Genomic DNA, 26281 nt, shown 5'->3' with positions numbered 1-26281 from the left:
CTCCCTCCTTCCCTTTCTTCATTCTTTCCTTCCTTCCTGTGCTAGGGATCAAGTCTAGGGCTTTTGCATTCTAGCGAGTGCTGTGCACCATTGAATTACATTCTCAGTTCTTGGTTCCTGGCTTGTTTGTTTAAAGCTGGTCTCCAACACAGGATCCTCCTACTTCTCTGCCTCCAGAGTGCTGGAATTACATCCAAATCCTTCCTGACAATGTCAGTTCAAGACACTCAAAATTCCCTTAGTTAGCCCAATTGCATCATGCAGTCGCCAGACTACGAACCTCCAAAACAAGCAGGCAGTTAGCTATAGGGTCTGGGGCTTGGGAAAAACAGTGGAATTTGGAGACACAAATTTGAAGTTTGATTACCCAGCAAGAATGGGTTGAGGTTGAGAAGGGTTGGTAATCAAGAAGAAAAGTTTCTAGGAAACTCACTGTTCTCAGGATAGGTGAAGGGCCACACTTTCCAACACTTTATACCTCACAGAACACAAGGATGACTTGGAAGAGATTTAAGGTATCCACATGGTGCTCAGGCCAAGCTTTCTTTACTTTCTGTGTTAAAACAATGTACTACAACCAGAGTGCTTCGAAAACAAGAGAAACCCTGTCTCATAGTTGTGGAGGGCAGAAAGTTAAAGTTGTCAGTAGGACCACGTCATCTTAGAAATCTGCAGGAAAATCCTTTGCCCCATCGTTGCTTTTGGTGTTTTTCTGGTGATCTTGGGCATTTCTTGGCTTATAGAAATGGGTTAGCCTTCTGCTTCTGTGGCCATGCGGGGTTCTTCCTATGTGTTATTCTATTGGCACATAGCTGTGGCATTTATAAGGTACAGGGGTCCCTTCTATTCTAGCATGACCTTGTCTTAATGCCCCTATTTCTTTTTTTCTTTTTTTTTTTTTTTTTGGTTTTTCGAGACAGGGTTTCTCTGTAGCTTTGGAGCCTGTCCTGGAACTCCCTTTGTAGACCAGACTGGCCTCGAACTCACAGAGATCCGCCTACCTCTGCCTCCCAAGTGCTGGGATTAAAGGCGTGCGCCACCACCGCCCGGCTTAATGCCCCTATTTCTAGAGAAGGCCTTAGTCTGAAGTAAGGCCAGGGGTTAAGATGTCAATAACAGGCCAGGCAGTGGTGGTGCATATCTTTAATCCCAGCATGCAGGAGGCAAAGGCAAGTGGATCTTTGTGAATTTAAGGGCAGCCTGGTCTACAGAGCAGGTTCCAGGACAGCCAGGGCTATACAATGAAACTCTTTTTCGAAAAAAAAAAAAAAAATTCAATGCTCTTTTAGGAGATGGAATTCCTTCAACAATATTTCTTTTATATTCTAAAACTATGATAAAAATAGTAAGTGTTGAATACTAAATTTTATAATAGTTAAGATAATTAGTATCATTAAGTTTTAAATTAATACTTTATAGTTATATATGTGAGTACCATTTGTGAGGAATAATGGAATAATGAGACTATTCCTATTAACATTCAGTTATAGGAGCCAGGTGGTGGTGGCGCACGCCTTTAATCCCAGCACTTGGGAGGCGAGGCAGGCAGATCTCTGTGTGTTCGAGGCCAGCCTGGTCTACAAAAGCTAGTTCCAGGACAGGTGTCAGACAACATAAATTGTCTCTCTGGACCGGCATGGAGGCACGGGAATAATTGAGACACAGTTCACAGGGCAATATCGGAAGGGAGTCTCAGGGTTCATTCAAATCCTGAAGATCACCTGTGTTTATTCTCTAAACAGCTTTTATCCCAAAGGTAAACTGAGGGGAAAGTTCACTAGCATTCTGTTTCTGGGGTAGGAGGACTAAAGTCAAGTCCACAGCTCTGCCACAAGCTTGGATAACACCTCTTCCCAGGTGGTTCCCATAATTACAAAGCAGGGAGCAGAACAACATCAACATATCCTGACCTAGGGCGGCAGCCCATCTGTTAAGTGCTTTTGTGACCACCTCAGTTGCGACTGTGGCTTGAGCATTTGGCCACCAATACAATGCAGAAATATGTGGCATGTATAATATTGCCCCACAGACAGGCTCCAAAGCTACAGTGAAGCCGCGTCTTGAAAAAACAAACAAACAAAGACCCAAAACCAACAAAAAAAAAATCCATTCAGAGCCGGACGGTGGTGGCGCACGCCTTTAATCCCAGCACTCGGGAGGCAGAGGCAGGCGGATCTCTGTGAGTTCGAGGCCAGCCTGGTCTACAAAGGGAGTTCCAGGACAGGCTCCAAAACCACAGAGAAACCCTGTCTCGAAAAACCAAAAAAAAAAAAAAAAAAAAAAAATCCATTCAGTTATGAGGCTGGAGGGGTGGTTTAGAGTTTAAGAATGCTTGTTGCTCTTGTAGAAGACTAGGGTCAGTTCCCAGTACACACATGGTGGTCCACAACCAACCATAACTGAAGTTATGGGGATCTGATATCTTTTCCTGACTTCTGCTGGCACCATGCATGCACATTGTACATATACAGATACATAGGCAAAGCATTCATACACATATAAATGTTTAAAGAAATGAACGTTCAATTATATTTTTTCTGTGACAAATTTAATTGCCAATTTATATAAAAATGAGAATAGAGGTTGAATCCAAGTGAAGATTTTCTTGGCTCCATACATACACACATCATTAAGATAATCATACTGCAGTTATGTTAAGCACTACCAACAGTGTAATTAGCAATGAGATCTTTGAAAACACAATTTGATCATCTGCCACTAGCGCCAGTGGGAAGGAACAGCTGCCTGGCTTGCTCGTTACCGCCAGATGTACTTTGATATGAGTTATTGATAGGGACTGCTTGTTCGTTTCCCAGAAGGACAACCCTGCATCAATGGTCCATTCTTCTTGGGGTGTCCCCTCGAGTCACTCAGCAGGGCAATGTGTTCCCTCTGATGCAGAGAGAGAGAGAGAAAGAGAGAGAGAGAGAGAGAGAGAGAGAGAGTTTGCACTTGAGTGACCCTCACAGGAACACAGAATTAAAAAAATAAAACAACAACAAATGCTTCTGATGACAGCAATCAGCTGGGAAGGCCTGTGCTTCCGGTTCTCGTCAGAGTGACACAGTCAGACCGTATGTTTCTCTCTTAGCCCCTCTCTCGTCCCTGCTTTTTGAGAAGCTTGGATACAATAGAAGTCAGGTCTTTACAGGAAAAACTTGTTAGGTAAGAGAGAAACTAATGAGTGATAAGTAGAGTGTCTTTGGAAACCAGAGGAAGGTGTGGTCGTCACACTCTGTTGCTTACGGTACTCTGAGTAGATGAGCACAAGAGGATCCCAGCAAAGGAACAAAAGGAGCTTGTCGGAAGTCGTTTCAGTCAGGCAGCAGAAGCCTGAGCATAAGTCACCGAGGCTTCCGAAGACAACAAGGGTTGGCATTTCATTATGCTTCCTGGTGTTATGTTTAGTTTTGGTGAAATGGGACATTCAATATAACATGCCATCAACATTATATAAATAGGTCATATATTCTACAACTGTTGGCAGTATTAATAAATTGGCATGAGATTATTCTGAAATGTATAAAGCACCAGAAATGTATAAATTACATACTGCTGTGAGATATTTGATTACACTGTATAAAGATATTTCACTGTAACTGGTTTAACTTAAAAAAATTTAATTTAATTTAAATTAAATCTCCTAGGCAGGAGATATAGGCAGGACTTCTGGACAGAGAGAGCTCTGGAAAGAAGAAAAGGGGAGTTGCCAGCCAGATATAGAGGAAGTAGGACATGCAGGAGAAGAGGTAAAAGCCACAAGCCACATGGCAGAATGTAGATTAATATAAGTGGGTTCATTTATGTTGTAAGAGCTAGTTAGAAATAAGCCTAAGCTATAGGCTGAGCTTTCCTAATTAATAAGATGTCTCTGTCTTGATTTTGTGGCTAGTGATTCAAGAAAGCCTGCTACATATGTCACCCAAAGCAAAGCTTGAATATCCAAGCATAGGGCCTAAGAAAGCTAAGAGACATGCTGGTCAAAGAACCAGATGTGGCTTCTTGGGCCTGCAATCTCTCAAGCGGGCTAGTGCTAGGTGGCATCTAGAGGTGTGGCTATCGACTACTGCCTGCTGACTGGAGCCAGCCGCCAGCACCATGTGCTAAATTGAGTCACACAGCAGATGACATTGCAGTTTAAGAGTTACCTCATGTGGTCAGAAAACACTACAGTTGCTTAGTAAAGCCAGGTCCAGGCACAGAAACCTCTAAAAAGGTACAACATGTTTAAAACTATGCTTAGATATGAAAGAAAAAAAAAGAAAATGGGTATAGATAGTCATAAAATAGTCAAAAATAATGAAGTAAAATCTTTAAAGAGAGAGTAAGTAATATTAAAAATTAAGCCACGTAAAGATGGGAAATACACAGGGTATCTGGAACCTATATAGTGTTTTGTTGTCTTTGGATTTTTTTTAATGCTGATGAGCAAAGGGCAGCTGCTGAGAGACATTGATTATAAAGGAAGTGCTGGATTAAACCAGCCTATAAACTTTAGAGATGTCTTGGCTTCAGAATGGAAGTCACAAAATCTGTTAGGAGAGAGCTTATGTTTTGGTTCCACCGGAAATGAAAAGCTATGGATTCCTTCAAAATTAATTGGGATTAGATTTGACTAGGGGAGACCTCCTGAAACTCTTGGCTGCAAACATAAAAAAGAAACAAAAGAAAAACTACAAGGCAAGTTGTCTACAAGTTAATCCTTTGACATGGAGGTGGCTCTGGATGAGACATGATAAATTTTGTTAACTACAGAGTCCTTGTGACTTATTATTATAACATACCATCCTTTCATATGGCATGGATATAAATTTATATTACAGTTTGGTTATACAGTCCAGACTTATAAAGTTAACAGATGCCTTTTATCTACTCAAACCTAAAACAAACAAGCAAACAAAAATCTTTATCTGACTTGTACATACCACACATTCCATATTTATGTGAATGTAGATACACATGTTACCTTTAAAAGTTTGTGAGTTTTCAGAAAAAATAAAAAGGTCAGATACCAATAAAGACAAGTAGCCCAGCTGATGCAGGCTCTCAGAATGTCTCTGTTGCAGTTTCTTCAAAACTTTACATCCAGAACATCTTCAAAGGTGTTAACTGAAATGGTCTAGCCTCACAGACTACTCTAACCAGGACTTGAGATAAACCCTTGACTCTCTCCCATTACACAGAGACTGGACAACAGAGAATGCTCTCCCAGCACTTGGCCTTTATCTCAGTTATCTCAGGTTCCCTAAAATTGCCATCACCCAAAGGCAACAGGAAGCAGTCTAGAGAATACAACGCCCACATTCTCAAGAGGTGGGGTGGGTGGTTTTTGATCATTCAGTGGGTTATGGATAACTATCATCATTTTAGGGAGGGTTGGTTACAAATTGCTACTGATCATGATCAAGGAGAACGCTAAACAAAGATTAGATTTAGGGAGCTCTTTCTGGAGGGAAAAGGGGGAATTTAGTATAGATATTTTTACACTGTATAAATATGTCACTGTGATTGGTTTAATAAAAAGCTAAATGGCCAATAGCTAGGCAAGAGATATAGGTGGAACTTCCAGACAGAGAGAGCTCTGGGAAGAAGAAATGTGGAGTCACCAGCCAGAAGCAGAGGAAGCAGGACATGCAGGAGGAGAGAGGTAAAAGCCACAAGTTACATGGTAGAACATAGATTAATATAAATGGGTTAATGTAAGTTATAAAAAAAGCTAGTTAGAAACAAGCCTAAGCTATAGGCTGAGCTTTCCTAATTAGTAAGAAGTCTCTGTGTCATTATTTGGGAGTTGGTGGGACAGACAGAGAAAGATCCACAACATCCTTGTATTATTTGTAAATCTAGTCAAAGTCTGTGATTCTTCCTATATCCTCCCAGCCCCCACCCTAAGAGCGATCTTTTTAATATATGCCTCTAAAGTGCTTGGACAAAGAATTAAAAACTAAATGAGAGCCAAGGGTTTTTAATCTTTCTGGTACTCGGGTAGTAACAAAGGTAAATCCCCTGAGGGAAAAAAAATGACCCCTGGGAACTGTTTCTCTCTTTGTTCTATGAGAAGAAAATTTCCTTTTATTAATAGTGATTGGACTTTGACAGACAGGGAGAAGTTGTTGCAAGACATAGTAATCAACCCCCTGAGATGCTGAGAGTAAAAGTCTAGGAAGACCTATGTCTGAGTCTTGCTTTGACCTGGGTGTGGTTATACTGAGCCTGCGAAGCAATGGAAACAATCTTGGAAGGACCTCCAGGGACCAGAGATCTAGTCTTCTGCATTTGCCTAGAGGAAAATCACATGTTAGCTGAGGGTGGCTTCCCTTCCCCATGTTTTCACAGGGGAGCAGTTAAATGGGACAGTAATGTGAGTGGTGCATAAAGGACCCAAGCAGAGCTACATGTCATTGTAACTCTGTTTCTTCAAATCCTGGAAACCCTGCCATCTGATTTTGCCATTACTACTGCTAACACATTAGCATCTAATTATCCCTGAGGATCAGTTCTTTTAAGAATAAGTTTGAGGATAGGAAGGTGGCCCAGTGGAAGGGCATATGCTTCCTATCCCCAAGACCATTTCCAGCGTCTCCCCTAAAGAATTACAGAAACCATTTTAAAACTTCTTTTTATTATGAACTAAAATGATACTATCTTGATTTGCTATTTTCTTTTTCTGAGAACTGATGGAAGGTAAGACTTCGTCCAAAGTTAAACATCTGAGGAAGAGCCTACTCTAAGCCTATCCAGCAGAATAGAATAAGGCAGGACTCAAGCTCTTTTTCCTTCTTAGCACTGAGGAGAGTTGGTAAAAAACGATAATGATAATAATAACAAAAGTATTGTAAGACATTTGGGTGAAGTCCCAAACCATCAGTTTGCTATCTGGCCTTCTCTGAAGGAAGGCTCTAGCTGTCACATCTTTATGACAGGAAGTAGCTTTACTATCTGGAACAAGGTGCCCACTGAAGCTGAACCCCTTTCTCCCACAGGAGCTTAGAGACAGCCATGTCTCTTTTGATGATTGCATTTCAAAGGGATGACTCCCAGGCCCAAGAGGAAACTATTACTAGATTGTAAAACTGGCCAATGCCCTTTTAAGAAGAGTTTCATGAAGCTCAAAGAAGAGAAGGAATTTACAAGTTTTCTAAAGAAAATACCCAAGAGAGGTCAGGAACTAATGAAGAAAGCTGCATAAATAGTTTTTAGCTTTCCCCCAAAAGGGGTGTCTTAAGTCCATCATGATCACTGATTATAGAATAGATTGTTATTTAATATTGAAGATTTTGTTGCTCAGTCTAACTATCACATAGCCCATCCAACTCCACTCTGGCTTTCTCCAGTGAAGACATCATCGGTTCTAGTTATTCAAACCTACAGGTAGCACTGTCCAGCAGGATATTCTGCAAACAATGGAACTGCTTTAGAACCTGTACTGCCCAGCACCACAGCCACTAGCTACAGGTGGCCACTGAGCAGCTGAACTGTGGCCAACCATAGTTTGAGAACTGAACTAGCAACTAAAAATGTGCCTGGTGGCTACCCTGCTCCTCCAAGATAGTCTCCAGAGTTATACAACCACCATTGTGTCTGCAGGAAAACCATTGCTACCACATGTAATGTCTATGATTTGGGTCATTCTTCAAAGAAAAAATATCAGTGAGGTTTGTGGATACTATAAGTCAGTGGTTCTCAACCTTAATGCTGCAACCCTTTAGTACAGTTCCTCATGTTGTGATGACCCCTAACCATAAAATTATTTTTGTTGCTACTTCATAACTGCAGTTTTGCTACTGTTATGAATTGTAATATAAATATCTGTGTTTAATGGTCATTTAACACAATCTAGAATGGACTGGGAAGGGACTCTCAGTAAGGAACTGTCTGGGTTAGGTTGGGTTGTAGGCGTGCCAGTGAGGGATTTTCATATTTTTGTTAATTGAGATGGAAAGAGCCACTCTGCATGTGAACAGTACCATTTGTGGGCTGGGTCCTGGAGAGAATGAAAGAGAGATATCAGTCCATTGGTTTAGAACAATGAGTCAAATAAATCCTTTCTCCCTTAAAAAAAAAAAATCTGTGTTTTCTGATGATCTTAGGCGACCCATGTGAAAGGGGTCACAACCCACTAGTTGAAAACCAACTTGTTAGGTGCTGGCTAGTGTAATCTGTCACCTTGACAGGATCTAGAACCATCTAGGCGCTAAGCCTCCCAGTGCAGCCCCTAGACACACTTGTTAGGGATCGTTGTGATGAGGTTGGATGAGGTAGAGAGGCTGACCTGAAAAGTGAGAAGTACTATCTTCTGGACTGGATCCTAGGCTATACGAGGACACTGTGAACCGAACAAAAGTATTTGTGACTCTCCAGTGCCTGACTGTGGACACCATGTAACCAACTGTTTTGAACTCCCGCTCCTTGCCTTCTCCTTCAGGATGGATTGTACCCTTGAACTGCTAACACCAATGCTTTTTTTCCCTTTGAGTGATTTTTGCCACTGCCATAGGAAAAGAAACTAACAACATTACCTATTTGAAAGCATATGAACAGATATGCCTAATGGAAGGCCTAGTTAAAAACACAGGTACTGAGAAATACTGATTTCTTTTTGGAGGCCTTCTAGGCCCACAATGAGCCCTGGCAGAGTTTTCAACTTCTAGAGCATAACTTCAGGGCCTGGGTGGTGTGGGTGTCCCGACAGCAGAGTGTTCTGTCCCTCACTGTAAAAAGCTCAGATACTCTGGCTGGTTTGTGATCTGCAGGAAGATTCCTTATCTTGGAAACAATCGCTTTCTTTATATTGACTCAGACAAATATGCCAAATCTTGGTGTGAGAAATCGTAAGCATTGGGGTTACCCTCAAGACATTTAGTAACAACCCAGTATCAGAAGAGACAGCTAATACAGTCTTTCTCTTAGAAGAATTAAAACAAACAAAAGCCTTTATGAAAACCTTATAAAAATTCTTCATATCAATTTTTTTTTGGAAATAAATGATATGCTCTAGGGATTCTTTGCTGTAAAGCCATGGGCTTTACAAATTACATGTTTTAAAAAAAATGAACTCTTCCTCTGGCAGGGATCTATGTATCTGAGAAAGTAGGACCCACAGGGGGAGAGGCCAAATAGTTTATATAAGAGAGGAGAGAGAACAGTTTTGGCAAACGTGTTTGAACAAAATCTCGGGTTATTGGCACACTGCAATTAGCTGTCCTCCGGTGGGGCTGTAACTGCAGTCCGCAGAAATTCCAGTTTCTAGCTGTGGACACAGAGCTGGTGTCTCTCAGGGACTATGCTGTCCCTTCTGATTTGGCCCTTTCTCTGCTGTTAAATGCAATTATGCATTTTCACTTGTATTTTTTTTAAGTTCCATCTCAGAGTTAATTTTGGGAATTGTGTAGTGATCATTTGCCCTGAGAGATGGTAAAATTTTTATGACTTGACCAGAATGATTAAGTGGAAGACTCATTTTGAACAAATTGCTCTTTCTGATTTAGGAGTTTGGAGCAGTACATTCAACTAAAAGCGGAACGATGCAAGTCTGGTCTTGATTCTACCCATGCTGATACTTTAAAAAAAAAAAAAAAGACATTTGGCTGTTCCTATCATGCGTGGGCTGCTTCTGTCATGGAATCAGTCTTAGACTTGGATCTCGTCCAATACCTATCTCAATTCAAGAATGTGTTCCTTAGCATAACTTAGCACCCTATGGACAACCAGATAGTCTTGGCTTGAAGTCTAATCGTGATGGGAACATTTATCTTCACAAAGCTTCTCGTTCATTTATGGCACAGTAGAAAGCCCACTGGCCATGGACACAGGATGGATTAGCATTCATGTTCTAGCTGCATGAGTTCCAGCAAGAGTTATTTCCCTTTCCCCAGGCCTTGTCTTCCTTGCCTTTTCTGGCACGGAAGTGCTCCTAAGAGCTGATGACAAACTGTGAGAAGATGAAACTAGTGAAATATGCTCAGGGCTTGACAGCTCCCTCTCTACACAGAAAGAAATGCCTTTTGCTGTTAGCCTCCCCTGACCCTCCCTATAAATTATTTAATTCAATGAATATTTATAGGGGGACTGTTTATGGCACTCTGAATAAGACAGATGGGAACTTACTCTGAAGAAAGTTAAGTCTGGTGAGAGCAGCAGGTCAACTGATAAGTGAACGAGGTTTACGGAGAAAAGTTAAGTGAAGATAATGGTCTCTACGGTGAAGAGTAAAGCAGGCTAAGGTCTGAGTCAGGCATGATGCTGCTTAGGCTGCAACCCAAGTGACAGTTCTGTCCTTCGGTCCTCATTATGTTCCGCAGAGAACCAGCCCCCAAGAGTCTTTCAAATTGGTGAAGGGAGCTAATTAGCTTCTCTTTGAATTTATTCTTCAAACTGAACACCCCACTGGTTCTTCCTTCCTTTCTTTCTTCCTTCTTCCCTTCCTCCCTTCCTCTCTCTTTTTCTGTTTTTCAGGACAGGGTTTCTCTGTGTTAACAGTCCTGGCTTTCCTAGAACTCACTTTGTAGGTCAATCTATTCTCGAACTCACAGAGATCCACCAGCCTCTGCATTCTAAATGCTGGGATTAAAGGCCTGGGCTGCCACACCTGAATGGGGTTATTTCATATATTACCCAACTTTAAAAAAAATTCAACTAGGAAGACTCCCATTTTATTAATACTATCTTTAAACATATGCTTTGTTGAAAACAGTAGCTCTGGTCACACGGGACAGGAGCCAGCAGTTGTCCCTCCATCTGTATTCCATTCTTAACTAAAGGGACATGAGTTCAGTGATAGATTGTAGACCAACACCAAGGAAGTTGTCATCGACTAGAAGGACCTGGTGTTCTCCACTCGAACTACTCTATGGACATATTCGGTTCCTGATCACAGCTCGCTCTCTCTTCTGTTTCAATTTATCAAACTAGTTTCAATCAGTCCGTGGGAAGTTTTGAACTCAATGCTTTCCTCTACTGTACTAGCTATTTGATCAGTCTCAGCTCATTCATAAATTCAGTTACTCTTTTATATGACTGTGAAATGGGCAATCCAAAAAAAAAAAAATACAAAGATATTCCAAAGCCTTAGGAATTACTCAACAAATAGAGCCAACAGTGTAGTTTTTTTTTTTTTTTTTTAGTAAAGAACTTACCTAGAATGTAGGAGTCCCCAGGTTTGCCTCTCAGTCCTGAAGAAGAATGACACCCTACCTACACAAACATACATATACCACACACACACATATATCACACACACACAAACACACATACATCACACACCACACACACACATACCACACATACACAAACACACATACATCACACACACCACACACACATATACCACACATACATAAACACACATACATCACACACACATATACTACACATACACAAACACACATACATCACACACATATCACACATACATAAACACACATACATCACACACACATATCACACATACACAACACACATACATCACACACCACACACACATATACCACACATACACAAACACACATACATCACACACATTACACACACATACTACACATACACAAACACACATACATCATACACACATATCACACCCATACACATATAACATACATACACAAACACACACAATTTTCTGATTAAAAGGTACACTGTTATAGATGAATACCCCCTGGGCTTTTCAAATTATCTCTATCAAGGCAAAAGATTAAAGACAGCAAAATAATTCTCTTAGCAACTTTATTCTAGGCTGAATCAGGACTGTTAATTTTCTATTGGGGCTGTTAGTTTAAAACCACTTCTATCTGGCCAGTAATAACATATTAATATGCATTACATTAGCCTCATAATTATTCAGACAAACGAAAGTGTTTCATATATGGCCTTGTACTCACTTTGTCCTCAAAAAGTCTAAGACTGAACTTCTTCCACTTCTTAGCTTAAAGATACCTTTTATCAGGAACTCATAGAAATGAATTTGAGTCAAGCAAGCACAAAAATATAATATTCTTTTTTGTTAGAGGGTATGCTTTAACAAAAGTGCTTAGAGCTAAAACTTTGACTCTTGGCATAAAACAAACACTCTGAGGATCAAGGATGCATTTCTAAGTGTGGGAAAGTATTTGCCTTTGAGAGAAATTGAGAACAGCTCCCCTCCTCCGCCACTGCCAAATGCCAGTGGGTGTGGGCAGAGAATTAGCCTTGTTCAGAGGGGAAATGTTACATGATATAATTATTTGGATAAAATAAAACCATAGAACACATTAACCTTGGGACACTTGCTTCAGTTTTAATATTTATCAGTCCTATTTCCTTGGAGAATGAGTGAGCAAGAGACTGAGATTTAGTTGAAAACATAATCTATGTCTTTTTTATTTCTAAAATTTGCCAGCAAAGCGGACAAAAGCAAGAGTCAAGATATTAATAAGAGTTCTTTTCTCTCCATTTCCCAGATGTCTGTGGGTGACTTCAGAACAAGAGCAGAACTACAGCATGGCAGAGGTGAGGTTGGGGACAAAAGATTATAGCAGCAGGAATTGGGGGTGGGGCTGACAAATACTCAGGTCAGGGAAGAGAGAGCTTAGAGAACATTTCTTGACTGATAAAACACCAAGTAGTTTTCCTTCTGAAGGACAAACATGGTCTTGATGAAGACATTTCTTACATCATATCAGATCACATGTCAACATTTATTAATTCCACTGGAGACCTTTGATGGTTATGATACTGTCAACTTGACAGAATCTATGTGATGGCTAAGGAACACTCCACATATACGATCACCAAGGAGACAAACTTCTGAGGACATTCGTGCGTGTTTCTGGTCTGCACTGGTTGAGGTGGGAAGGCAGTCCCTAATGGAGATGGAAGTCCTGTGTGAGCATGGTCCTGGACTGGAAGGAGAGAGCTAGCAGCCCTCGTTGAATTCATTGCTTCTGCCCCCGACCACAGACTCAATGTGACCAGCTGTCTCTTGCTCCTACCTCTAGACTTTCTCCAACACGATGGGCTGTACCTCAAACTGTGAGCCAAAACACCTCCACTTACCTAAACTGCTTCTATTGGGGTTCTGTCAAAGCAATGGGTGAAGCAACTAACACAAGACCTAGAGAGAGGAAAATTTTAGTAAGTTTGTTTCTTGCTATTTAGTCTTGAAGTACCCTGGCGCAGGCATGGTCTCTGTGGTTAGTTAGCCTTGCTACCTAAACAGGGTCAACAGCCACTTACTGAATTCTCAGTAGCACCATAAATTCAGGCTTTTCTTTCAGTGAGTTCATAATAAAGTAGAAAACAGACACATGCCATAGAGACATGTCCATCTTGGGACCAGAGAGCCAGCTTAGCAGTTAAGAGCATTTGTTGTTCTTGAAGAGAACCCTGGTTCAAATCCCACATCTACATGGTGGCTAATTACCCATAACTCCAATTCCAGGGGATAGGAGATCCAATGCCCTTTTCCAACGACATACATGGGAACTAGGCGCCCACATGATGCATAGACATACATGTAGGCAAAAATACCCATATGCATAAAAAAGACAGTCCTATCTTAGAGTGACCAGAGATGGGAAAACCCCCAACCTAGTGCTGAGGGATTCCTGCAGAAAATGATAGCCACTAAGTCCTGTCAGCAAAATTCCAACAGCAGCATGCTTCTCTGGGTCTCTCCTCAGCATTGAGCATCGTGACAAGCCCATATTAGGTGCTTAACAAATATTTACTGGGCTGAACAAAGTGTACTTTGCTCATGTTAAAAGGTTTTGTGCAAGATCAGAAGGGATAATTTAAGGTGAACGGTATATTTCAATTACAGCTCCAAAGATTTAAAGTACATTTCTAAAGTTATTTTCCACACAACTTCTACCTCATCTTGTACACACTACTCTTTTATTTTGCTCTCCTCCTCTCAGGAATGCGAGCTTTCTAAGGATGGGACATACATTCCCATCACCTAGGATGCTGAGTAGCACATAGTAGAAACTTAATAAACATTTCCTGGCTGAATGAGAGTTCATGCTAGTTGCGTGGATGAAATGGATGATTTGAAGGTAAATCCCATAAAATTTGCTTTGCCTTTTAGCATTTTGGCTCTATGAAGGAAGTTCCGAAGCCCTGACAATTCAGTGCCCAGGTTCTTAATGCTTAGGGCATGGGTTCTTGATTTTTTTGAGACTTTCATGATAACTTACAACTTTCTATATATAGAAAAATGTGCACATACATCAAGTGTTGACATTGGCCACATACACAAAAATATGTGGTTGAAAATCTATGACCTAGGCCGGGAGGGAAAAATTTTGAAAAGAATTGGGTAGTGTGTGTATGTGTTTTCATATTTTTAGAAAACAATGTAAGAGCTCTTAGTTATAACTTATTTGTATGAGAAGAGCTATTGAATAATATAACATATATTAAAGAAACTGTATTCTTTATTATCTAAGGTTGCTGTTGGGAATTATCTTCCTTATGCATTCAGGCAGGGTCTTTTAATCAAACCTAGAGCTCATTGATATGGCTAAGTTTGCTAACCAGCTTGCTCTGGAGCTCCTGTTTCCATCTTCCCAGGATGGAATTACATGAGAGCATCTTACTCACCTGGCATTTTTGTGGGTTTCTGGGGATCCCAAGTTTGATCCTCATGCTTGCATGGGACATGTAATTAAAATTAAGTATTTTAAGAAGTCTAATTTCTTGGCTAACCATCCTGTTTAAAACATTATTTTTGATCTTTTAAGAGGATTTCTTCTCCTCCTCCTCCTCCCCTTCCTCCTCCTCCACCTCCTCCTTCTTCATGTAGCTTGCCGAGGGCTCTTCTGTCTGTAAGAAAGTATGGACGCTAGAGTCTTAGCAGGGCAACCAAACAAAAGGAATCTGTATCACTGAGGGAAGGGACAACTTGACAATGTGTTTGAGGTTTAAAAACATTGGAAAATTCAGTATGTATTATTGTCACAAATTGGAGGGCCTGGGAGCAGGGTACATGCTGAGATGGCCATTAAGTGTAGAACTCAAGTGCTATGCTGTCCCTTTCTACTGCTCTTCAGTTGCCCAGAAAATGCTGGGAAAGTCATGTGCCTTTATTATTTATTTCCTTTTTTTTTTTTTTGTATCTGTGCAGGTCTTTTTATAAAAAAAAGTACACATCTAGTTTTGCTCTATGAGTTAGGGGTAGTATCTCTTCAACAGGTGTTAGAGGGGGATTACCATGAAAACTATGTGTAACAATGTCCAGTATTGATATTGGTATTAGGTCACATACATTTTAAAATAATTGTCCATCAGTTTCCTACAGATAGGCAGAGTGAATACATCAAAGTATGAATTAAAGTCTGTAGGACTTGGCCTGTAAAACTTATTTTTAATTAATAGTTAATTAATTAATTTGTGCGCCAGGGTCTCACTTTGCAGCCCTGGATAGCATGGAACTAATATGTAGATCAGCTTGCCCTAGAACTTGTAGACATTTAAGGGCCTCTGCCTCTGGACTGTTGGGACCAAAGGTACGTGCTGCCATGCCCACTCCGACCTGTAAAATCTTAAAGTTTTCTCTGACATACCTAGAACAGTTACAGAACTGATTTTTAAGAACTCGAGGGCTTTTCATTCCATATTTTTATACTTTGGGCCCTAATTTTGCCTGTGTTCTGGAAGTTTCTTACCTTTCCAGCTCAGTATAGTCTTTTGTTTTCATACATACGCTGCCCTTGTATTGGGGTTATGGTGTTAAAATACAAAGAAGAAAAGAAATGCAAGAACAGTGTGGGGGGATGGGGGTGGAGGGGGCAGTGGAGGGTTGGAGGTGGGACTCTTCAGTGTCTATAGCGACTGGAGTTCCTGTCTCTGTAAGACCGTGGTGGTACTGGTCCGCTTCTATCAGCTTCATTATCTGCGTGAGGGAGCAGCTTCCACAGCCCAGAGGAGGGAGACGCACTGGGAGCTTTCCCTTTCCATTAGCCACAGAAGGTAAACAGCCTGGTGGGTGGGGTGGGTGAGGGAGTTGAGGAGCTCAGGGCAGGTGATTACTGACTTCAGTTTCTCTGGCATTGGGCTCTAGCAAGGAAAATATATCTTCAAATCTCAGTATAAACAGGCTGACTGTAAACAATTACACATAAAGATTCCTCTATCTGTATAAATTCCAGGCTTCTTGGGAAGTCTTCAAAGACTAAGTGGATTCTTAGGGAAAACAAGGACCCAAGCCTGGTTATTTCAAAACACACACACACGCACATGCACAACAATAAAGAAAGAAAGAAAGAAAGAAAGAAAGAAAGAAAGAAAGAAAGAAAGAAAGAAAAGAAAAAACCACAACAGCCAAACAAACAAAAACCTTTTTTAATTAAAATTGATTTTTTGTTGTTTTTAAATATATTTTTTTGTTCCTGTCCAAAGATTTCTAAGTTCCCCTTCAGAAATCTAAGTGTGTCTTCAGAAGAATAGCTGATCTCGCTGTTTTCACAATGACAAAATCTATTTTAACATTCCCCATTTCTGCTCTGGCCTACGTGCTTTCTCCCAGGTCCCTTCGTCCACCATGAATGAATCTCTTGTGTAACTCTCTCAGCAACCTTCCTCAACACACTGCCTCTCCCACAAACCAGAAAGTCTGGAGCACCGCCGTTACATCAGCAGTGTCTGCCTAGGACGACACTGAAAGCCAAATTTTTGGTGGCATTGCAGAGGGAGAGCTGGTACTTAATACTGGCTTACTTGTATTTCTGGTGGAGCTCTGGACGCTAGCCACCAGATATAGCTCCTGGGCTCTGAGTTAACAAAGTTTATATGTTACGAGTTGGCTTCCAAAAGCAAGAATATTCTGTCTGTTAAGATTACTCAAAGGAAATAAAGTAACCTAATAAAGCTCTTCTGTCCTTGAGGACTTTTTCTGATTACTTTTTAAAAAATTCTTTAAATAAGAAGGCAAGTAGTTCAACATGGTGCTCAAAGTAAATGCCAGTTTAAAAGCAAGAATTTGCCTCTCCTAGCAAGAAGACCTTTAAAAATGTTAACATGTTTTTCAAGGCAAACTTCGATTTGAAAAAAATTATAAGTGGGCTTTCTCTACAATTAAGATATTCAGAATATATAGATACCAAGAAGTAAAAATCTACATAAAATAATTACTTAAAGATTAACATCATGTTGTATTTGAAAATCTGTTGTATATTAATTAATTAAGCCATACGATAACCTGTTAATTAGAGAAATCAGGATTAAATTGTAAATTTGATCTATATTAGTTTTTTTTTTTTAAAGGTTGACATTTTTGCAAAGTTCTTTGACTTTAGGTTTTTATCTTTAGATCACTTGTGTTTGTTTTTTAATCTAGTTACTCCAGAGTAAGGAGAGCTGGGTGGATCTGCACAGGTGCTTGGCACTCTCCGGTATTATGAAATTTAGCTGGCCCCTCTTAGACTGGCATTTTGTGGCTGGATTAAGTGCCCGCTGGTAAGCTGTCAGGAGTTCTCACTATCATGACGCTGATGGAACAGACTGCTGACCCGCAACCTCCAGCATCTCAGGAACGAGGGAGAAAAGACGGCGATCCCCCAAACCTTACAGAATAATGCATTGATCATACCACCGCCAAGTAAGCTGCCAACTTTTTAAAATGTTTTTCCTGCATGTGAAATAATATATGCCCTTTACGTAAACCTCAAACACGGTAGAATTATAAAACAAAATGTACTGTTAACAGTCTTGGAGCATATTTTTCTAAATTAAAAAATTATCTATCGTTACTATTTAGATTCTGGCATTATTTTTAATATTATTAATTATTACTATACTGGTTATTACAGCTAAGTAATGCATGGTTCTAACAGGCTCAGCCATGTTTCAAATATTTTTTGTTTGTTTGAGATAGGGTTTCTCTGTGTAGCTTTGGCTGTCCTGGAACTCTCTCTGTAGAACAAGCTGGCCTGTCTCAAATATGTAATTCTTTCATGGCTCCTTGTTAACCTTCTATGAATCTAGTGTAATTTAGTGATCTATGATACTTAAGGTACATTGCAGAATGTTGTATTGTGGGTAATTTAACACTCTGAATGAGACTTAACATATTTTTAAGGGATTTCTTTTTTTCTTTTTTTCTTTTTTTTTTTTTTTTGGATTTTCGAGACAGGGTTTCTCCATAGCTTTTGGTGGGATTTCTATTTTTCAAAAAATTTAAAGAAAATACATCTCACTAATCCACAAGGAAAGGAATTTGGAAGGCGTTTTGAAACCTCTTCCTAGACAGTTATCAGCAGTAACCATGGCAACAGATATACTGAAAATAACCCTAAGGGTTTAAGTCTGAATTTGAACTGAATTATGATGATATACTTCGTGCGTGGGTTCATATGTGTACGTGTGCACATGTGTGGAGGCCAGAGGTCACCTCGTGTGTTCTGCAGGAGCTGTCCACCTTGTTACGACAAGATCGCTCAGTGACCTGGAACTTGATTAGGCTAAGCTAGCTGCCCAGGGAGCCCAGGGTCCCACTTATTTCTGCTGCCACAATGCTGGGATTGTTATAAGTGCTTGCTCCAAGCCTGGCTTTTAGGGATTGATTCGGGTCCTCATGAGCTCTGGTACTTTATGAGTCTGATATATGCACTCTTTAAGTTACTTTACTGAACTAGGATCTTCTCAATTTGCTTACTTATACACATTTTATATACCTATCTGTAATCTATGTCAAGCCTATCACCCACTACCTATGCTAGGTGAGCTAGTGATGGGCACAGCTGAACAGAGCGCTTCATGGACCAGAGCGGAAGAGCGAATTTTCAAAGCCGCTTCAACAGCTTCTGCAGCAAGCGAACTCTTCTTACAATGTGACTTTGACATTCCTCGCATTGGAGTCACAGAGAACTGGCAATATGTGACTTCCCAGGCTAGGTTATCTGGAGGAAAACCACTGTCTAGCCTGTACTTTGGAATACTTGTTCGGCATCCATACAGGCCAGGCTCCATGTCGATTGTTTGCTAGTGCTTGAGAACCTCAAATCAGCCCATAATGAGGAGCCATCTGTCTCCCTGAAGACAGATACAGAGGGAAACAGGGCATATGTGTATGTGACCAGACAGGCCCCAACTGCCAGGCAGATACGCTTTATTCTAAGCCTACTTCCCCTCTCCTCCTCTTCCCTCTTTTTTCCTTTCTTTCTTGAGATAAGCTCTCACTCGCTATGTTCCCTAGGCTGGCTTGATGAATTCCTGCTTTAAAAGTCATACTGCCTTCAGAGTAGCTGGGACTTGATGGGCATGTCAGTTCCTCTCGCTGTGACCATGTGAGAAACCATGGGCCAGTACTAAGAAACCAGACCACTCTCCCATTAGGCGGAGAGCACACGGTGATTGCCATTGTTTAATTGTCTTGAGGCAATGTCACAGAGCAATGAAGTATGTGTTGCACCCTACTGGGATACTCTATGTCCTTCTCCACTTTGGAGAGGAAAGCACTTTCTCATTCCTGTAGACCAAAAGAGAAGCCAATGAGAAAGGCGAACTTTACCATACACTTCATAGCTGACCTTAGACCTAGATAGATAAATTACATATCAGAGAAGCTATGTGATATCTGGTAAAACCAAACCAAACCAAAACAAAACTCCTTCCATGAATCTGGTTCCAAATATCTTTTCTCTGAATTAAAAAAAAAAATACGATGCAGACAAAAACAATTTCAAAAACCACTTACTTTATTATAAAAGAGAATTGAATACAAACAGAAAAATTGAGCACAATACTATCAATCACACAAGGTTAACACTTAACCATATAAAGTCTGTTCATCCTGCTTTATAACACGAAGGCCTCTAACTCTTAAAATTTTAGGTAAAATTTGTATTCTTAAAGCAAGTTTAGAAGTCAGGCATGGTGGGATACACCTGTAATCGCAATACTGAAGCTGAGGCAGAAGAATCACAAGTTCCTACTTGGGTTGTTTAGGGAAACTCTCAAAAACAACAACAACAACAAACCCAACAAAACCAAAACCCAAAACAAACAAACCCAAAACCAAAGCACAAAAGCAAAACATAGATAACACCCAAATTAATTTTCTTATTGTTGTGGCAGATGACAATGTTTTCATTGTAAAGGTAAATTGCAGACTTACTTGGCAGGGGAAATACCATGGTCATGTAGGCAGCTTTCCTAAGGCAAAGCTCACCATTCCACTCCAAATCTGCTACCCCTGAGGTTCCCCCAACATGGGAAACTCAACTGCATATTTGTGGCAATGGGGGAACTATGTTCTCACTTCAAAAAGGGGAAAAAAAAAGATAAAATTAGGAAACCAGAACTATATGCCTGACTTCTTTTCTTTTCAGTTCACAAATACATAGTTCTTATTATCAAAGAAAGTAAGGGAGACAGGCGGGTTACTAAGTTGTCAAGGGCACACAAGCTTGGGACAGATAAGCCAGAATAAGCCAAGGAAATCTGACTGCAGAGTCCAGATTCTGAACTAGTCGCTTTAATGCATTTTGATGGACATGTATGTCAGCTATGACCTGTCTGCACGGATAGTTTCCCATTCCGTGTTGATGGAATATTTCCAGGGCTACCTCAGTGGAGGACATGTTTGCTACATACATGTAAAGTGAGGCATTATGGGTTTTCTCTTGTAGTTACCCCGGAGAAAATGCTTCCACCATTTAAAGATATTTTCAGGTACTTAAAGAGAAAACATCCTGTGCTTAAAAAAAAAAAAAAAAAAAATTAAAAGCATATTTTAAAATGCCACTTCATGTTGCTAATTGCTGCAATACACTCTAATTTCTCATAGTTTAGATGTTGTGATTTTTCTACATCTCTTCCTATATATTGACTGTACTGGTGTACTGCTGACCCAGCCTGGAGGTTAGTATATGGTAAGGGTTCAGCAAATATTTTGAATACCTTATGCACTGGAGGTTGGACTAAGAACTTCAGTTATGCTAAACAAATACTTTACCGAGGAGCCACAGTTCCAGCCTCTACTTCAAACATTCTCTTTTATGTATAATTTATTTTATGCATATAAATGTTTGCCTGCATGTATGTCGTGTACCGCATGCACGCAGTGTCTGAGGAACTGGATTGAGTTCCAGATAGTTGTAAGCCACACCGCTTGGACCTTGGGAACTGAACTTGAGACCTCTGTGAGCGCATTGAGTGCTTTTAAGTGCTGAGCTATCTCTTCAGCACCTATTTTTAACATTCTTAACATCATCAATTATGCACAGAGTGACATTGCAAATACAGTTTCTTCCAAGGGAAGTGAAGGCAAAGGAGTTTTGTTTTTGTTTTTTCAAATCTATGCACTTGTTTATCTATGTTTTTGGCAATAAAATCTAATTTTACAAGCGATTAAAAGAGTGGAAAGTGTGGTGTTTCTTGTGGACACGTGGGGAACTGGTTCTTTGGAGTCCTTTTTGGAAGCGCCTGTGGATGTACAAAATAACTCCTTGGGCTGCAAGACCGGAACTGTCACCGGAAAAGCAGCAAGTGTACAAGTAAAAGATAGGAAGTTTACCTACCCCGGAGGGTTTTTGTTCTTTTTAACCCTTTGTAATGCTGGCCTTTCGGTCTTTATGGGTTATTCTGTATCTGTGTCCCTGGTTACAGAGCTTAAGTCCCAGAAACAGGAATAGACAAATAACATCTCTAAATTCATGTCCCAACAGCTTCATTATGCCGTTTTATTTTCCTTCTCCTTGACCATCTTCGAGACCGGCTGTTAAACTGTTTTTGGCTCACACAAAGGACTCTAATTGAAAAGCGCCTCCTCCAATTTAGGAGAGTGAGCTTTGTAAAGTACACCTTCTTCTCAGATGTTATGAGGTTAATCATTTATGGGTTATAAAATTCACAATGAAAGGTGTACTTAAATGCAAGAATTGTTTTTGAAGAACTCTGCGATGCTAATAAAATGTTCTCTATAAAATACCTGATTCTATTCTATTTTAAAAAGTAGGCCAGAGCAACTTTTGTATTCATTCAAGCATAACCCAAGAACTACTGTTGTTTTGATAGGGGAAGCAAAACAATTAGAAATGTAGGAACGTCTATTTTATTGGTACAAAGGCAATATATAACCCCACACGCTGCCCTGCAGTGTCTAGATGAAGGCCATAGAATCTGGCCATCCTACTTTACTAAAAAGAAAGGAGGCATGGAAGGCATTGGCGTCTGAAGGCTACTTTTTTTTTTTTTTTTAATCAGACATTCCTTTTGGCGGAATGGGATCGGTCTACTTCTCCAGTCCTTGAATCTTCAAGTATAAATATCAATAATACAACCACAGAATTTCAATACTGACCCCCTTTCATCAAAGAAGAAACCATAGTCTTGCAAAATTAACATCTTGGTTTCCAGAACACTCAGCAAAACTGTCCTTAAGCCCAGTAGGACTGCTCACTGGACCCCCTGCACTTTTAACACCTTTCCGCTTATCACATTCGGATAAAATTCCCTTTAGACACTACTTAGATACAGCCGAGGAGTCGCTCCCTCGCCCAGTGCCATCGAGGCCTGGGCTTTTCGTGTCAAAGTTCATCCCCTCCTGCATCGGGGCATGGCTGGCATCCAGAACGTCGGGGTTAGGGGAGGACAGTGGACCACGCGGAGGAAGCCCGGACTCCGGGCGGCCCGCCCCTCACCCGTCGGGGCCCAGGTGGCCGGCTCGCCGCCCTCTGCCCGCCGCCCGGCGCCCCGCCCCCGCCTGCTCGCACGGCGGCTCGGCCGATGCCGCCGTGACTCAGCGCTTCTCGCGGGCCGCCCGGCCGCGGCGGCGGTGGCGGCTAGGCGCGGGCTCCTCCCGCCTCGCCACCCCCTCTCGCCACCCACGCCCGCCCCCGGCCGCGGGGCCTTCCCTCGCGCGGCCGCCGCCCGCCGCACTCCGCGCCCGCCCCGCCACCGTGCCGGCCATGGAGCCCCGAGCCCCCCGCCGCCGCCACACCCACCAGCGCGGCTACCTGCTGACGCGGGACCCGCATCTCAACAAGGTGAGCCCCGCGGAGAGCCGCCCCGGGCCCCGCCGCCGGCCCCTGGGCCGCGGGGACCCGCGTCCCACCGAGGGGACGTCCGGGGAGGCCACCGGCGCCCGCGCCCCTCGGCATCCGCTGGGGGACCCCCGGGAGAGATGTAACTTGTGCCCCGGACTGCTTTGTCTGCCCTTCTCCCGAGAACCAGGAGCCCAGCCCGGGAAGGGACGTGTGGACCAGTGTGGCAATTGAGCGGTTTCCGTGAGGGTGGCAGGCGGGCGGCCGGGGCAGCCGCGATGTGCCATCCTTGTGCAGGTGACTGGCTGGACTGGCAGTGCCTGGAGGCTGCTGTGGAGACAGTGGCTCTGCTGGTCCAGCCTGAACAGAGATGGGTTCTGAGTGCCTGGGAGCCCATCGACCATGTGGGGGATGTAGGGCCTCTTGGTTTCTGGGATGGTATGGTTAAGAGGCTAAGGATGCCTGGTGGGTGGCTTCTCTTGGACCCTGCATGCATGCCTTGCTGGGAAAACTTACGTGAGATTGTGGTAAAGCCGTTTATTTTATCCATTTTTTTTCTTTCTAAATTCTAGCTCTCGGGAAGTTATTAACCTGTTCTCTCTCTCTCTCTCTCTCTCTCTCTCTCTCTCTCTCTCTCTCTCTCTCTCTCTCTCTCTCTCTCTCTCTCTCTTTTATTGAATGGAAATTCAGTGTATGCCCTAATCAGAGTTCTTTTTATCCCAAGCTGTGACATCTCTTCTCCCATTCCACACCCAAGAACTCTCCTAAATAAAAACACTTTAAAATAATTTTTTTTAAATAACTAGGTCTTATTTTACAGCATGGTTTGTCTTTAGATTGGTGTGTGTGTGTTCCTGACATTTCCAGTTTATTCAGTACGTGGAGCGTGACCTGTGTCAGCATGGAGGTCTGTTCACTCGTTTGAGTTATCACTTTGGTGAATCTCCTTTTTTATTAAGAAGTGGATCTCTTCATTCCCTGCTAGTCGTGTTGTTGGTGACTTGTTGATCATTATTAGTAACTTACTGACATGTGATTATTTCATATAGCTAGTTTGAGTTTCCAATTTTTTTGTGGTGACATTTACAAATCTTTATCATTTATTATTATAGCTATTTTATAATACATGCTATAAAATTTTAACTTTTCCTACTTATTTTTCCCTCAAAATAAATTTAATTGCCAGTTTGATTTTTTTTTCTTCCTTTATTACTCTGTAGGTTGAGGCTTATTTTCACTAGAACAAAGGTAAACTTTGGCGTGACAGATCCACTTACCACTTTCACCTGTTACCTGCCTGACCTAATTTATGACGAAATCCTGGATTGCTTTGACAAGATCACCTGAGTAGTATAACCTGTTTGCTTTTCTTAAGAGATTGACATATTTGTTAAGAGTGGGTAGACAGGCCTGACCATCCCTTAGCAAAGGTATGCTCACCCCACTGTGTTCAGAAGCTCCTGTCCTGTAACAGCTGATGCCAATTTAGGATAACATTGTCACAAAGATCTTGCACTAAATGGTAGAAAAATGTAGCGTTAATTTATTCACACATTTTTTCTGTAATATATCAAATACAGAGAAAACAGTGGCTTAGAAATCTGGGTCAGCCGGGCAGCGGTGGTGCACACCTTTAATCCCAGCACTCGGGAGGCAGAGGCAGGCAGATCTATATGAGTTTGAGGCCAACCTGGTCTACAGAGTGAGTTCCACAACAAGCTCCAAAGCTACACAGAGAAACCCTGTCTCAAAAGCCAAAAAAGAAAAAAAAATCTGGGTCATCCTGGGGCAATCAATAAAATAAATTCATTTAGCCTTCGGATCAGTATGGTGCCTCGTGAAAATCCTGTCATTGAAAGCGGTTAGCTGGGATTTTCTTCATCTGTCGTACATTCAAGAGGCCTCTGTCTTCATTAGTAGGACAGGATTTGTAATTCAGGTTTTTTTTTTTTTTTTTTTTTTTTTAACTTTGAGGTGACCTGACTCCAAAGGGATGATGCTAATTTTAACTCTCTTAATGTCTCCTAATAGCCTAGCCTAGCCTGTCATCTGGTTGTAGAAAGAATTTTATGGTCCTGCCTTTGGGTAACTAAGACACACTTTGTTAGTATTATTTCCTTACATATAGGTGTGGATGAACTATCTTGGGGGCTGGGGAGATGGCTCAGTGGTTAGGAATGACAGCTGCTCTTGCAGAGGACCTGAGTTCAGTTCCCAGACCGTATCAGGTGCTCGCGCGCGCGCGCACACACACACACACACACACACACACACACACACACACACACCTCCGGCATCTCCACCACTTAGCGTTTCATTCACTGTCTCCTTCTGTTAGTCAGGTATTCAGAGTGTTTTTCCTGTTAAGTTGAAGTAAAATTATTGTTTTCCTATATATGGCAGATTCATCTGATTAACTCCCAAACTTAGCCTTCAGCTTAAAATATATTTGATGATTTTCTTCTTTCCATTTTTGTTGTGTAATTCCTAGAATTAAAAGGATATTAATTGATTCAGTAATAATTTCCCTGTGGAAACCTTTCCTAATTATCTTATTTTCATTATCATTATTTTATGCTTAAAATTATTATTTTATATTTATTACTTTGTCGGTTTTTATTTATTTATTTAGTCAAGGTCTGATTGTGTAGCTTTGGCTGGCCTGAATGGAATTCACTGTGAAGACCAGGTTGGCCTTGAACTCATAGCCATCTGCCTGCCTCTGCCTCTCAAATGCTCCGATTAAAGGCTTTAGCTACCACCCCAACAAATGCAGGTAGCCTCCCAAGTCTTAGTTCTGGCATCATCCTAAGACAGTATGCTCACAAATGTAACTAAATAACTTACATCTAACTAATGCACATTTACACTGAAACATGAAGTTCATTTCAGTCTGTTAGTGTATAATGGAATATAGTTAGAAATATTAGAATTTGGCTTAATCTTTACAATCTGTGAAATTTTAACCACTTATTGTTGCAGGAGGGCTGCTTGTTTGTCCTAGCCGCCCGGCTAGCTTAGCCCCGAAATAACCACACAAAAACTGTACTAATTAAATCACTGCTTGACTCATTAGCTCTAGTTTCTTATTGGCAAATTCTTACATCTTAATTTAACCCATTTCTGTTAATCTGTAGATCACCATGAAGTCATGGTTCCCGCATGTCTGACTTTGACAGCTCCATAGTGTCTCTCTCACTCTGCCTTCTTCCTCCCAGAATTCAGTTCCATCTTCCCCGCCTACCTAAGTTCTGACCTATCAACAGGCCAGGGCAGTTTTCTATATTCATTAACCAAGAAAAGCAACATACAGACAGGATCTC

At 41.3% G+C, this 26281-nt stretch overlaps 1 protein-coding gene across 3 annotated transcripts in view; it reads left to right on the top strand.

Annotated features, from left to right (window-relative positions):
• Positions 1-17517: 17517 nt before the first annotated feature.
• The window catches only part of Me1 (malic enzyme 1), a 119199-nt gene continuing 110435 nt past the window's right edge, over positions 17518-26281 (top strand). The window contains exon 1 of one of the 3 annotated variants that reach the window (XM_057768175.1): positions 17518-17572. Coding sequence is in view for 1 of the 3 variants with exons in the window: in XM_057768173.1 (XP_057624156.1) it covers positions 22884-22961 (78 nt within the window). In the remaining 2 variants the exon portion in view is untranslated. Of the gene's footprint in view, positions 17573-22696; positions 22962-26281 lie in introns of those variants that run through there. The other 2 variants (XM_057768173.1, XM_057768174.1) reach the window with 2 other exon arrangements.

Source organism: Chionomys nivalis, chromosome 4 (genome assembly GCF_950005125.1).
Source record: "Chionomys nivalis chromosome 4, mChiNiv1.1, whole genome shotgun sequence".
In the NCBI taxonomy this organism is placed as follows: Eukaryota; Metazoa; Chordata; class Mammalia; order Rodentia; family Cricetidae; genus Chionomys; species Chionomys nivalis.
Note: the sequence above shows the minus strand (reverse complement) of the source record. Positions and strands in the feature narration are given on the sequence as shown.